This window comes from Rhamphochromis sp. 'chilingali', assembly GCF_963969265.1.
Source record: "Rhamphochromis sp. 'chilingali' genome assembly, chromosome: 5".
NCBI classification, from domain to species: domain Eukaryota; kingdom Metazoa; phylum Chordata; class Actinopteri; order Cichliformes; family Cichlidae; genus Rhamphochromis; species Rhamphochromis sp. 'chilingali'.
The window spans coordinates 37,939,516-37,953,798 of record NC_137932.1 but is presented as its reverse complement, the minus strand read 5'-3'; the positions used below and the strand labels follow the sequence as shown (position 1 = coordinate 37,953,798).

Sequence of the window (14,283 nt, the reverse complement as noted above, 5' to 3'; positions counted from 1 at the left end):
TACCCTATATCATCCCTGGCTTCCAAAAAAGAAGGAGGAGGAGGAAAAAAAATATCTATCCATTCAAACAAAAAAAAAAGCCTGAAATTCACCTAAACAGTATAAGCAAAACAGCTACAGTGCACAATGTACACTAAGAAGCATAAACTTTCGCCAAAAAGAAACTAGGTAAAAATCTTGGATGTATTTCAAAGTAGCTCTCTGCCCGTTTCACTTTACATAACAACACAAAGAGACATGTAACTCTCTTATTTGTCACCGTCTGATCTTACTAGATTCTTGCGGGTTTCTGGGACGGCGCTGACGTCCACTGGCCCCCTCTCAATGGCATCAATGAAACGAGCTTCAGCCACGGCGATAGCACAGATGACATGAACCCACCTGGTGAAGCAATGAATAGTTTGGCGAGAACAAATTCAAAACAGGGAAATATAGATTCACTGTAAGATTTTTTTTATATGAAAATCTTTATTTTGCTCTGAGTATAAGCTTGATGAACCATTATTTGTTATTTTTGTAATTTGTGAATTTCCATCAGCTCAAACACGTGGCACTAACCGGTTGTCTGTGGTAGTCTTCAAAGCTCCCCCTCTCAAGTTACAAAGACAGCACTCCTTAAGAAAAGATAATACGAGAACAGAGAAAAAGAGGATTAAGTATAGAAACGGAGAACACATTGACACCGTTCCTCCCACACCTTAGCCAAATCAGTCTTTTCTAAACAAAGCTTGGTTTGGACTTGTGATTGATGTCATGTTGCCTAGCAGCAATCATTAGAAGAAGAGATGTAGGGTCAACGTGTCCTCAGAGGCTCTAATTCAAGTCAGATCTAATAAACATTTTCAACTAAACCTGCAGTTCTGGAGAATAACTGCTATTCCTGAAGTGGTTTTATTTTATGTGGGGGTGGGATGGGATTGGCTCATTTGCAGCCACCACTCACCACTGTCCAGGCTCCCGCTGCACACCTAGAGCACATCCAGGAATCACCAACAGAGTCAGGCTTCACGCCATAACAACCTGTTAGAGAAGAGATGCTACTGACTGTGCTCATCCATTTCATCATTTCATGTCATTTCAATGCATCGATATTCAGTGATGACAGCACATGGCAACATTACCGCCTTTTTTCTATTTCTTTAAACAGATTTTGTACACATTTCTGCAAATTACTTCTCACCAAACATGTTTTTAAGCATTCTGTTCACACTTTCAGCCCATCACCATCTCCAGCTTAAGCTTCTGAAGAAAAGGGCATGCAGGTTTATGTAACACCTGTACATGTGTGAATGATTCTTAGGCAGATGTCTACTCCAGCACAATGAGGAGCAAAGGTGTTTTGACAGGATTTCGTTCTGCTTCGTGCTCTCTTACGAACATCTGCGCCGTTTCCCCAGACTGAGTCAAACTCGTCCCTGGATAACTAATGAACTGGATAATAAGAACCGAGGAGAGGAGGGTCGATGTTGTGATGTGGCACAAAACATCCATTTATGCATACATTTCCAGGAAGGGCTGATTAGCGACACACTTGATGAGTCAATGCGTTCATCTGCATCGTTTACAGCATAAAACTTTACTAAAAATGTTCAGTCTAGATAGACGTCCTTACATTTGGCAATAAAAAGAAGAGCCACGCGCAGAGAGATTCCTGGGATGACTCAGTCTTACAGAATCTTAACATCTTTTCATGCTTCGCTTCGACAGAAGCAACATGCCGTTAAAAGTCAACTATATAGTGGAAAGGCTATATAGTGGAAAGGCAGGGTAAATATGAGCTGGGGAAGTGTATGGTGTGTTGGTTTTTAGAGACACCTTTGCATGACCTTTGTCAGCCTCTTAGCCAGTTTAACCAGAGCTGAGAAGAGTTACACTAGAAAGCTTCACTGAGTCTGGCAACAGGGAATTGAGCAGTCTATTGCACTGCTGTATTGAAGTCTCATCCTCTGTGCCTCTGCCCATTTTCCTGAAACTATTCTCAGGGGTCTCAGGTGTGAGAAAATGTTGTGAGCACTAGATAGACTGAAGTTTATGTGTAAAACTTGCTGGTCCGTGTTGGCATTAATTTATAAAACAGACATTCTCCGCATTATGAATTAAATGCTGATGAACTGGATCAAATTCAGCTCTTTGACAACACAGAGAGGAAAAAGAATTTGAAATCTACAAAGTATTGAGGGGGGAAAAGAAGTCTCCACACTTACAGATCCTTACTTTACAACGATTAACATCTATTATACAGTTTCAGATTTGTGTTTTACCCACTGATTGAATGTGCACGTGGAAAATAAAGTCAAAAGATCAAATTCTTGTGTCCATTAGATACCCGATGTCTCAGCGGGCATACAAATGCTAACTGGCTCTAATCAAAAGCCATATTAAAATTGTCTTTGCTGGAAAGCTTTCTGTTGCAACAACAGTGTTAAATTTCATTACTAGCACAGAGGCAGTGTGTTGCCATCAGATTTATTTTTATTGCTCATCTAATAAAACATCAACTAGTACAGATGTCCGCAGGTGTACTAGTAAGCTCTCTATCACACAGAGGGTACAACAAATGAGCTCGTGTCCCAATGTTAAACCAACACAGCCAAAATCTTTTCAGTTTTATACTTACTAGCATGAACCTGCATTTGGCAAGATGAACAGCAGATCAGGAGGCTGGTTCCATCCTCCCCAATGTGATAGTTGGTGGGTGGTGGCTCCGTGTTTCCTGCTCCGACGCTGAAGCACATCTCTGGGACCAGTGGACGAGTCAAGCTGCCATGACGGGGAAATGAAGCGCCCAGGGTTTCGTTATCAGTGGAGACATCTTTCTGTGGTTGGAAAGATCAGGAAAAAAGACAAGTTAAATGTTAGTTTGTTGCCCACTATTTATGTCTGTTCTAATTGGTCTGACCTGCCATTGTTATATGAACCACTCCTATGTGCCTGGAGTGTACCTACCTTTGTGTACGGACAGAAGAGTGAGCAGACAGCACAGTGTGGTTTGAGCGCAGCTACTGCAGCATTGAAGGCTTTCTCTGCCAGGAAGTTAGGTGAGTGATTCTGCCACAGGTGCTCCTGCTTCTTCATGTCGCTATCCATTGGCATGGGGGAGGCCATATCTGTGGGTAAAGAATTCAAATGCATGAGTGTGCTTGTTAGACGGAGCTGGGGAGGATAACACATACTGCAGTCGTGTTGAGAGATTTGTTACCGCTAATGATTTTTATTTTTCTCTAAAATGCACGTCAAGCATTTTGAGAGAAGCTCCAGAATGTTTTTCATAAGGGAGCTCTCGCCAAGAGACGGGAACAGCACATTCTGGTCCTGCACAATAACAACACCACTCCTGATATAATTGGCTGATGAACACAAACAGCACTGACATCAATAATATGCTGTCCAGAGTCAGGAATCAATTTTAAAGTGATGCCTTGAAGCTACTGATCCAAACACTTTGTCAGACCTGGACCGAAGGCAGGAAGATATTTTCACAAGCTTCCCATTTAAGTGTTTTTTTCCCCTCCCCTTCCACCCTTCACCATAAGTCTTCTTTTTCTCCTTGTCACCCCACCCACCCTTTTAAAGAACAAACCCTAAGTCGGGTCCCCTGCTGCCAACTCAAAGTGACTTTGAAAGCAGGTAATTGGAAGTCATGATCCCCTGATCAATAAGTGTCAGTCAGAAAATGAAAGGAAAAACACTGAAGAGAGAGTAGTCTTGATTTCATTATCTCCATGGGGAGCTTCAGACCTGCTTGTTTTTCTTCCCCCGAATCAATAAGAAAAACAAACAACAAAACAACAACAATAGTATCTTATTCGTTTTTATGTACAAGAGCTGGATGAACCTTTGGCTGTGCAGTCTATCCAGACTCATAATGCTTTTTATGTAGTGACTACTAGGAATTTATTAGATGGGTTCCAAAGACTAGCAACTTCAATTCAAACACTGAAAATGATCACAATATTTCCGATTTCTCCTTCCCTGCTTCCCGTGTTATGGCCAAAAAGGTGTTTTTGTAGAACACTACACCATTATAGTGACGATGGCCAATTACCATTTAGGTAAAAATATATATAAACATCATGCCATGTCTCTTTGTGATGCTTGACATATTTGTGAAATTTCATGATGCCGTCTAAATTTGTGGGTTTGCGGCACCCTTCAAATTCTAATTAGTTCATCTCTGAGTCCAAGTAAACAAATCTGTCGCAAAGCTGAAGTGCTAACTACTTTGGGCTGCTCCCTTATTCACGGTGGGTCACCACAGCAGGTAGCTCTGCGTGTTCGATTTGGCAGATTTTTATGCCGGATGCCTTTCCTGACGCAGGGGATATGTGCCTCCTCCCGGGATCAAACTGTGGAGCTTTCACTAGAATGTGTAAACCACGACGCCGTAGAGACGACACCTGTGCCAAATCTGAAGTAACTACAACAAATCTGTTTCCTGAAAATCCAGTTTTTGTTCTTTTCTTCTGTGGCTCCCTCTGGTCTTTACATCAAACATATTATTGTATTATTTGCTGTTTTTCCCTCCACAATTTATTCATGTCTACATGAAAACAGCAAGTACAGCACAGCACAGGTTTCAACTGACATCCAGGAAGATAAAATTGTAGATCTACTAGCAGCTTGCGAGAGAAGTTTCTGAACAAGTGTTTGAGACTTTAATAGCAGAATATTTACAATAAATAACTGAAGTGAAGGACGGATATCCACATACCTTTGTCGCTAGCTGGATCTTGTTTGACAATGGACAGAGGGGAGCGCGTGGGTGGCTTGCTGAGGGGGTGGCGGCGACTCTTTTTTATTTCTGTAGGTATTTTCCTCTTGGGATAGGTTGCCTAAAATAAATTAATTTTAAAAAGTGTGTGTCTTATTTTTGTTCAATGTGTTTAACCTTAAAATATTTATCTCCAAATAAAAAGTAATTTGAACATGTTCAAACTTGATATTAATTTAATAAACTGCTGTTTTTCAGAATGGATAAAAAGGAAATGGAAAAACAAGTAATGACTACAGCTGCAAAAACATTTTTTCCTACATTTGTGGATTATTACAGCAAATATTTGTGGATTTTTTTTAGATTTAATTAGCTTGTGTTTTATTAGCCAATTCAGAGTCTACTCTATTGTGATGTAAGCTCACAGCAAATAAAGTATTAAACTGCCACCAAGTGGGGATTACAAACGCTTAAAGAGCTAACCTGTCTGACAGAGTAAAGGACAAATCTATTGACTTTCAGTCAAGATCGGACTCACCTGGGTGGCACTCACATCCATCTTGTTGTCTGCTAAGATGTCGCTGTGTCTCGGGGACAAAGTGTCTAGATGACGAGCCGTGTCCCTCTTTGAATTCTTGTCGTCAGATGTAGCAAACTGCTTAAACGCTTCCTCGAATCCAGTGATGGCATTTTGGCCACTGGAGATCTTCTTCGGCTTTCTCTGCTTCTTTTTCTCAATGTCGTCTGTCAAGTTCTGTGGTTTGGTTTCTTGTTCTTGTCCTGGAAAATAACAGATGAGGAGATAAAGTCAGAAGTGCTACTGGCTCATTAAAAATGTCTGTATGAGGCAATGAGGTTAAAACTACCGTGTGGACTGAGTAATGACTTTTTAAAGTGGAAGATTCTATCACTGAGGATAGAACTGAAAGAAATGCTTTCATATCTGCCTCACCCTCTGCAGCTGGAGTCTCTACTACTTTAGCGGCGGCCTCAGCAGCCTGCTGCTCCTCGCGCTCCAGGGCTTCCAAAGTTATCATGGCCTCTCGGGCAAGACGTGCTTCCTTCTCCTTCCTACGCTGAGCCTCACGCTCCTCAACCTGACGCTGATACTCGACAGCATTCAGCTCAATGCCTTCCTCTGCCAGGACTTTCACCTCCTCGAGCTTCAGACGACGGAATTGCTTCATCTTCTGCATGGCCCTGTCATAGTTAGACAGCTAAGTAAAACCCTCATATTTACTTTTGAACACATGAAGAATTTCATAATACAAACCTTCGCAGGAGGTTTGCCCGTTGGGCGACGCGATGCTCCCTCCAGCTCTCCAGCTCAGGGCTGGTGAGCTCTGTGGGCTTCAGGTGGTCCAGCACTGTTGTGTCTTTACCCTGCTTCCACAGGTCATAGCGCACGGGTTGCAGGCAGCGCACAAACACATCCATGGAGATCTTCACCATGTCCTTCCGGCAGGAACACTGGAGAGAAAAGACAAGGCTCTACATTAGAGTAGAGAATACCTTTTGTAAAGATGGGACTTCTGTGTGATAAAGGGGGGGGGTGAAATTCTAGATAAGCATCTCTATTAAGGTCTTTCAGAACCCACTACCCCACAGCCGTAGGACTACAGATTATATTACACATCCGATTTCTGAAAACTCAAAAGAGTAAGTGAGGAGTGATCAAAAGCAGAGGTAACCATTCAGAGTAAACAAATCAAACTTTACAAAGGGGATTAGTCTATCTAGATAATAAAAATCTCTTACTTCCATCTCTGTAAATTACTAAAACCAGAGACAGTCTAAGAGAGAGAGAAGTCACCCAAACAATGCTGAATTGAATCTAATCTGTAAGAGCAAAGATGGTTGTAAAGTTTTAGCTTCTGGAGGAAAAAAAAGTTTGTTAAAACCTTTTTTTGGGGAGAAGTCGGCAAACCTTTTAAGTACATTATATCCAATTTGACTGTTGACTCAAAAGGCATGCAGATTTTATGTCACAGTGACCACAAACAAAGTTAATTTACACACACGAGCATCAAAAAGGGCCATCAGGATTACCAATACAGCTACAAAATGACCTAACTTGCTTTTAATGGTCACAGGTACACAGGCCTAGAGATCTGCAGGTGGCCATCTCCCAGCAACCTTTATTTTCTATGGAAAAATGTATAGACCCCAACCTGTTAGCAAGTGGTTGTGTAGAGGATCGGTCACAAAGATGGTGCTGTACCAAAAAACTTTGGTTAATAGCACTCATAATTTCCATGAAAGATGCCAATTTGTCTGCAAACAATGGCATTTCCTCACTTTTCACAACTTTGTTTTCAGACATATCTCCCATGCAATCTAGTAAGCGCAATGATAGCAATCAAAGTAGTTGTCAGGAGGTTTTCAGTACAGGACAATGCCTTAGGGACTACGAGCAACCTCCAGCAGCCACTCACCAGTTACAGGATCCACACTTTTCCCTGTCGACCAGTGGTTGCCAGACAGTTGCCGGCAGGTCTCTAGGCCTGTGCGACAAAGGCCACACCTGACAAACAGGCTTTAAATATACAGTAAACAACCAGCTGTTCCACTGTGGTGTTGTACATAAACCACTGACCTGAGATACCTTAAAACGTGATAATGACTAAAATACGGCACGAGACAGAACCATTGAGTCATCAGAACTATTGAATCATTGAGCTTACTAGAGAGGGGAACTGTTGCATTAAAAAACTGCAGTGGTGCAGGAGTGAAAAATGGCATGGACATCAAAATGAAGTTTTGAAATACAGGAAACAAATGGAGGGTGGTGTAATGAAAGGGAAAAAAAGAAGAGGAAGGAGACATATGAAGATATTTTTTGTGCCTCGCTTGCTGTGTTTCTTTCAAATCCTTTTATTTCCTGATCTGTATTGACAGCCTTGTGCTCAATTACTAGAAACACAACAGCCCACACCTCCACAGCAAAACAATTTCCAGCCTACATCTCATCTAGACACCACTTGACAGACAGACATTAAAATACTGTGTTGGTGATGGAATGGGGAATGGGAGGGCAAAAAAGAGGGGGTGCAAGTGCAAGCATGGGAACACCTGATTTTTACCACAATGAAACTTTTACTGGGAACAGGACGTGACTAACAAAAAACCCCATCAAAAAACAGCCACCGAGATAAATATTGCTCTTACCCTGATTGTACCTAGCAAAATGTGCATTCTTCACTGCTAAAGAGTCAGCGCCTTGTTTTATTTTTAGGAAGGTGTTAAGAGGTTATGGACATCGTTGCCATCCTCAAGGGCCAGGATGAGTTACACTTTATTGTCATCTAAAAACTTAATTAGATGAAACTCAATTGGAGATGCACAAGATCTCAGAAAACAAAAACCCACTCTGAGGCAGGGAGTCAATGAGCCCTGAAGTATACTTGGGCTCCTAATGAAGCTTAATTATAGGAGCCACAGAAAACCTGAAGCCCGGGGACTCACTGTGGATGCACAGCACTTGCTTCAGTCTTCCTTTATTTTTCAAAGTTCTTCAGTGTAGGGATACTTCTCAGTATATCCAATAGTATAAAACAAAATGAGATTGCATGAAAATGTAAGCATCCAGTTATTTTGTTCATTCTTCTGATGAAACAAAACTAACCTTCAAGATGCTAATAGGAATGGAGAATAATTTCAAAGGTATTTAAAAACATTTTCAATGCAAAATTCTGAATGTGCTGTACAACAGGGCTGCAGATCACCCACCTGCTGAGAAAACAGAGTATAGCAACACAAAGCTAAACCACTACTTTGGTGTTTTGTGTTTTCTTTTGTTTGTTTGCTTCAGTTAGCAAGAAATAAAAATGCTGAACACATTTAAAGACTAAACTGCTCCAATTTTTCTCCCACTCCCACAGTTTTCCCCTCCTTTCCTTCTTTATCTCCTCACATACATCCCCAGATGAGATCAGCTGCTTAACATGCTGAACAAAACGAGAAGATTTAAAACAAAACAGTACAAACGTTCATTAGGAACTGTGGTAAAACAACTGTAAAGTGGCACGAGCCAGGTTTATGATTACATTGCAAGTTGTTGTATTTCTCAGCGATATTTAATGGTCTTCACTAATCTGTGTGGCCGTAAGTCAGGGGTTTATTATCCTCCAGAGTAAAAACTGTCCTTAAAGTCAGAAAAAATAAACAAAAAAAAAAAAAAAAAAAAAAAAATCATTTGTATGTCCTCCTGCATGTAGTTGCTTCTACATTGTACTAACTGCCATTGCAGCAAATATACATTCAGCATGAGTGTCGAAGCTCGGGCTGCTGTGCATTTTTTAGCTATATATAAAGTAGCAAAAATATAAAGTCAAATATGACTATAGAGTTTTAGAAATGGATGATCTTTCTATGGTTAAATTAATCAAATTTCCTCAACATCTGGGCAGAAAGAAATCTCAGCAGCAGGAAGGTTCATTAAGCTGTTCAGAGTGAAAAAAATTAAACTAATTTTAAATTACTTTAGCACAGCAATGCAAAATGGCAAAGAGATTTTTGTTGTTGTTTCTCATGAGCAGCATTAGGGTAATTGTAGTTATAGCATCTTAATTCACCTTGCCCACACTGACACAGCTTCCTAATGTTATAATGAAAATCTCAGTAACATGTCTGTGTTTTACATATGAGCTAAATTTACTGCTGATTTTGGAAACTCTGTGGACAAATTCTGATTGTTTTTGTTAATGACTGGCCTGATTTTGTTGCTCAGTGTCAAGAATCTAGTCTGCATCTTAATGAACACTTCTTTTCTTCTTTTGTTTCAGGCAGTGTTTGCTACATTAACACTGACACAGTCCTTTCTTTAATAAATGTAGCACAAAAAATGCTAAATGTTGAACTATATCATGGACAAAGTTGATGAATACGACTAATAAAAACATATTCTCTGGTCTCATAGAAAAAAAAAAAAAAAAAAAAAACAGACAAGCCTGCAAACAAATACAGAAAAGATGAAGCGAGTCATCTGTAGTTGAATCTTTAGATGAAAAAGTGATGTGATTTAGCCCGGGACCTGGGAGGATGATTTTTGTTCATTTCCTAGACAGGGGGGATATAAAAAAAATCAAAAAAAAAAAAAAAAAAAAAAAAAATCACCCTGGAAGCCTGGAGGAACATTAGCAAAGTGTGACTGAGCACCAAACGAGCAGAGAGAGGCTTTCACCAAGAATACAACAACCCCAGAAGACAAACTTTTAACATTCAGAAAAATAATGCTGCAGCAAATGTAAGTATAACAATATGAAGAATCTTTTTCACCGACTTCAATTCGTCAGTGGAGTCTACATTTTGCCGTCTTCCCTTAAATGTGCAAAAGAAGGGAAAAAAAGAAAAATCCTACTGTAGCTAGTCATGCAACACCTTTCTTTTTGATTTCTGCTGTTATTATTCTTGTCATTTCAAAGAAAGCTAGCCATTTCCACACTCAGATCTATGGTTCAAATGAAATTGTTTGAGTTTCAATGCTTTTCTGATATGCTCTGAATGAGGTACTAAATCCATTAAATGCAAAAAAAAATGAAAGAAAATTAAATGGCCAACACCTAACGCACAGCCAGAGGTGGAGAAGAAGGTTAATTAGAACTGTCACGTCTTAAACAATAGAAGTACAACCCCACACAGAACATGCAAGGAATGCTGACAATAGACCTGCTCTGACCGCAGATGTGTTCACTTAGGAAGCCAAACAGATGGGTCAGCAGTTAAGGAGCTTGTCTTTAAAAAGGACTGAGACATGAAGCACGCCCAAATTCTCTCTCAGTCTCTGTCGTGTGCCACCAGCCCGAAAACAGTGACAGATTCGATACCGAGCCCCATCGTTCACTGTCCTGTTTGATGCTGACAGACTAGGGCTCAGCAGGGGGAAGGCGGGGAGGGGAGGGGAGATGAGTTAATGGATGACTGCTTAAGCCAAAGACAGAGAAAGATGGCGGAGTTAAGAGAAAGATTAAGAGAAAATGAGACTTTATTATTGCTCAGGAAGAAGGTGGGATAGTTAAGCCATCTAAAACTACTATCTATATCAAGATACAGAATATAGAGAATATAAGAACTGAATTTTTTTAGGATATTTGGGGAATAAAAGGAAAAGAAATTCGAATAATTATGGCCCTGTGGATGTACGCCTCTATATACAGAGGGACAACCCAAATATAGAAAAACCTTTCAACTTTTTCAGGCATTTAGGATCCACTTATTAACAAGGCTCAGCGCAAGATCTGTGCAGTGAGCAAAAAGGCAAAGAAACGCCTTCAGCAGGTCCTGGTCTCTGGTTCATTTTAGCCAAAGACTCATCTGCTTGGTCCAAATGATTCACTATGAGGCGTCTGCTACTGAGCTGTAAATTACACAGCACAAGTTCTGGGACAATCTTTATAACCATTACACCCAAAGAGTACAGACGCCTGAGTGAGAGAGAAATCTGGCTAGAAAGAAAGAGCCCTGCTCGTTGGTCGAGCTGTTGTATTTTTCCACATTCCTCCAGCTCCACGTGCCGAGCTGTGCAGAATGTCGTGCAGAATGGAAAACTCTTCTTTAACAAACTGAGACAAGCGCAGTGGAGATGCTCCCTTGAGCACTGGTGAAGGGAAGACTGCTGGAGCCTCGACTACTGGTTCTTAAATTACAAGTGGCCACATGGGTACAGTAGGAAGGCCGAAAATGAGAAAGAGCGAGAAGGGAGGGTGATGTGCTTTTGCAAACTGGCACCTCATAAATCTGACATGCAGCCAAGTAGAGAGAAACCAGGGAAAAGGGGCATGCACACACACAAAGACAGAGACAGAGGACTGAACATGAAATGGAATGTATAGAGAAAAGAAAAGAGGGGAGTTTCTTCCAGAGGACATTGTCGTTGGGCTCCCTTCCACAACCAACCCATGCCCTGTCAATTTCATGCTCAACAGCCCACGGGCAAAGAGGCAGTTTGCGTCAGTGCAAGGATGCAAGGGTACAGTTAGTGTCGGTAACAGATGGTGTGCAGCAGAGAACCAGACGCTGCTTTTATATTTCGATATGATCTATTACTTCATCCCTTCAAAGAAGCAAACACCCAGAGCAGGAAGGCTGCAAAGCTGCCTCTGAATCACACATCCGATCAAAACTATTCAAGTGGAGTGTCTACACTGGCCTTCAGACCTCGTCTCAAACAAGTGCTGACAAAATTTAGATAAAAACCTATTTTCTAAATGGATAGACGTGTTATATAGATGGAGTGCCCAGTTTGCAAAGTTAACATGATCATTAATGAGCATCACTGCTTTTCTTTTAGCCAGATCAGTGTTTTGTTTTGGATGTTTTTGTGAGATCATTTCAAACGTTTTCAAAATCCCCCAAATCACTTTTTCCCATCACTGCTGACACGTTAACACAGCAGACTGAAATTTCTCTGTTACGGTGACTTAACCTCTCTGCAATCAGTCTCATCTTACCAGTGTAGCCATCTTGCCGTAGTCCACCCAGCGCAGCGTGGCAAAGTTTGTGGACTCTGCACAGTTGAAGCCATGGTTGAAGCCGGCGTGGTAGCCATAAGGAAAGGTGATCATGAACTCCCCTTCATTCTGAGTTATCTGTTCACACAGACAAGAAAACACATTTTTTTAAATGTCTGAAGGCTGAATTTATCAGTTGTCTCTGTGCACAAGGAAGGCATTAATCTATTTACCAGTTATTTCTTACAGCTATATTTTATTGTTACCACCAGTTGCACAAAGGCTACCGCTGACTTAAGGTTTGAGGGATAAACATTGAGTTTGAATCCTTAGAAACATCTTGTCCCTGTTTTTCTAACTTAATTCGACTAAACATGGCTGCTGCTCCGAGTACTGAATTCCTTCCCATGAGCTCAGTGTTATTCTGCAAATGTGCTCTACTTGTCCTCACATTTTAACCACGTGTGTGTGTGTGTGTGTGTGTGTGTGTGTGTGTGTGTGTGTGTGTGTGTGTGTGTGTGTGTGTGTGTTGCCCTAAAACCCAAGCCCTATATATCTGACTGCGGATCTCAACTTCTTTACAAAGCATGGATCTTGGCAATCAAGAGACACATCAAGCCAGATAAGGTGACAGGAGAAACGGAAGTAGGGGGCTGAAAGTGGGAGATAAACTTCTTCAACTAAAGGCAGTGGTTCAGATATCAAAAGTCCCTTTTTTCTACTGCAAGAACACAAGTTTTATTTTTACACTCAAATCAGGAAAGACACTGTAGGTGTGTAACAAGTCAAACGTTCACTGTGATAATGATGTCCTAAGGGGTGAGAAATGAGATAAATGGGGGTAGAGGGGAACCCTTATGCTGACTCTGGAGAACATCAGATGCCTGCTCCATGTCAGCGTTTTTTCCCCCTTCCTCAATCTGCCATAATTTGAAGACTGAACTGCTGAACAGAACAATAACCGATAGGTGAAATGATCCCCAACAATTTGCTACGACAGACACAATATCTTGACTCAAACTAATTTTTCAGAGCCAGTATAAGTTAATAATAAAAGCCCACTTCTTCTCCAGCTGACGCAAGACACACTTGGAGAACTGGGGGAATAAATGCACCACTTCCCATCTTCTGATACTAAATATTTCAAATCTCCTCATTGTTTTAATGTCAATATCTGCATCACAATTTCCACTCTGATCATTATGAGGCTGAAGATGCATGTGTGCTTAAGCATTGGGGTACAGATTTATTCCATTTTATAATGGTTGCCTACTTTAGATAGACGTTAGAGTCAGGGCAAACAGCTTTCTTCTATATGGTGTTAAAGGGTGAAACAGTGTCAGCCAGTTTAAGGCAAGTGGGTGGGAGGGACTCTATTGCTACTTCAGCCAGCACTGGTAAAGAAGCTTGTATGACAGTTAACACAGAAATTGTTAACATTACTTTATTACCTCATGGATACCTTATACTGTGTGTGTAGGGAAACAGCGGCTACTCACCCTGTCAAAGGGAATGCCATACTTCTTCAGGATGGATGGTGATATCAGTGTCATTTTGTGGCGAAGGAAGGCATCGCAGCCTTGGGAGCTGCCGGGAAAGAAGCCTGCAGAGGGTGAGAGTGAGCATAGGGCATTTTACTGACAACCACAACATCATCTTACTACAACAATCGTAGGGTACACACACACACACACACACACACATATATATGTAAACATACATACATACATACATGTATATATATGTTCATGTTATCATCAACCTCTGAAAGCAATGTTATGTTATCTTTTTGTGTTTCTTTCATGAGCCACATTCAGCAAAATCTGTATCCATGACAGAGTTTTGTTCAATCACCACAAAAGACAGATTAAAGACTTTGAGAAAGTGCTGCAGGCCTCTCAAAAACAGCCCACGTTTTGTTTTGTTTTTTTACTCTTGCTAGTTTATGTTTATGTAAACGATTAATCTGTATATTGTAGCAACAGGAGAATAACTGGATTTAAACTCAGAGTTAGTGAGAGAAGAAGATTAATAAGCAAAGCCGAAACCCATATACCAATATTTGGTGATTGGCAACTTTTTTCTTTCATACATAGGAAACAATAAATGCTCAGAAAAAAAAAA

At 40.8% G+C, this 14,283-nt stretch overlaps 1 protein-coding gene across 1 annotated transcript in view; it reads right to left on the bottom strand.

The window, feature by feature from the left end:
• The window catches only part of kdm4b (lysine (K)-specific demethylase 4B), a 43,118-nt gene that overhangs the window by 10,613 nt on the left and 18,222 nt on the right, over positions 1-14,283 (bottom strand). The window contains exons 7-17 of the mRNA XM_080883629.1: positions 13,659-13,762; positions 12,160-12,297; positions 5,985-6,181; positions 5,664-5,911; positions 5,250-5,491; positions 4,712-4,832; positions 2,947-3,107; positions 2,618-2,816; positions 944-1,020; positions 559-614; positions 273-381 (exon numbers count right to left, since the gene is read on the bottom strand). Of these exons, the coding sequence (XP_080739755.1) occupies positions 273-381; positions 559-614; positions 944-1,020; positions 2,618-2,816; positions 2,947-3,107; positions 4,712-4,832; positions 5,250-5,491; positions 5,664-5,911; positions 5,985-6,181; positions 12,160-12,297; positions 13,659-13,762 (1,652 nt within the window). The remainder of the gene's footprint in view (positions 1-272; positions 382-558; positions 615-943; positions 1,021-2,617; positions 2,817-2,946; positions 3,108-4,711; positions 4,833-5,249; positions 5,492-5,663; positions 5,912-5,984; positions 6,182-12,159; positions 12,298-13,658; positions 13,763-14,283) is intronic.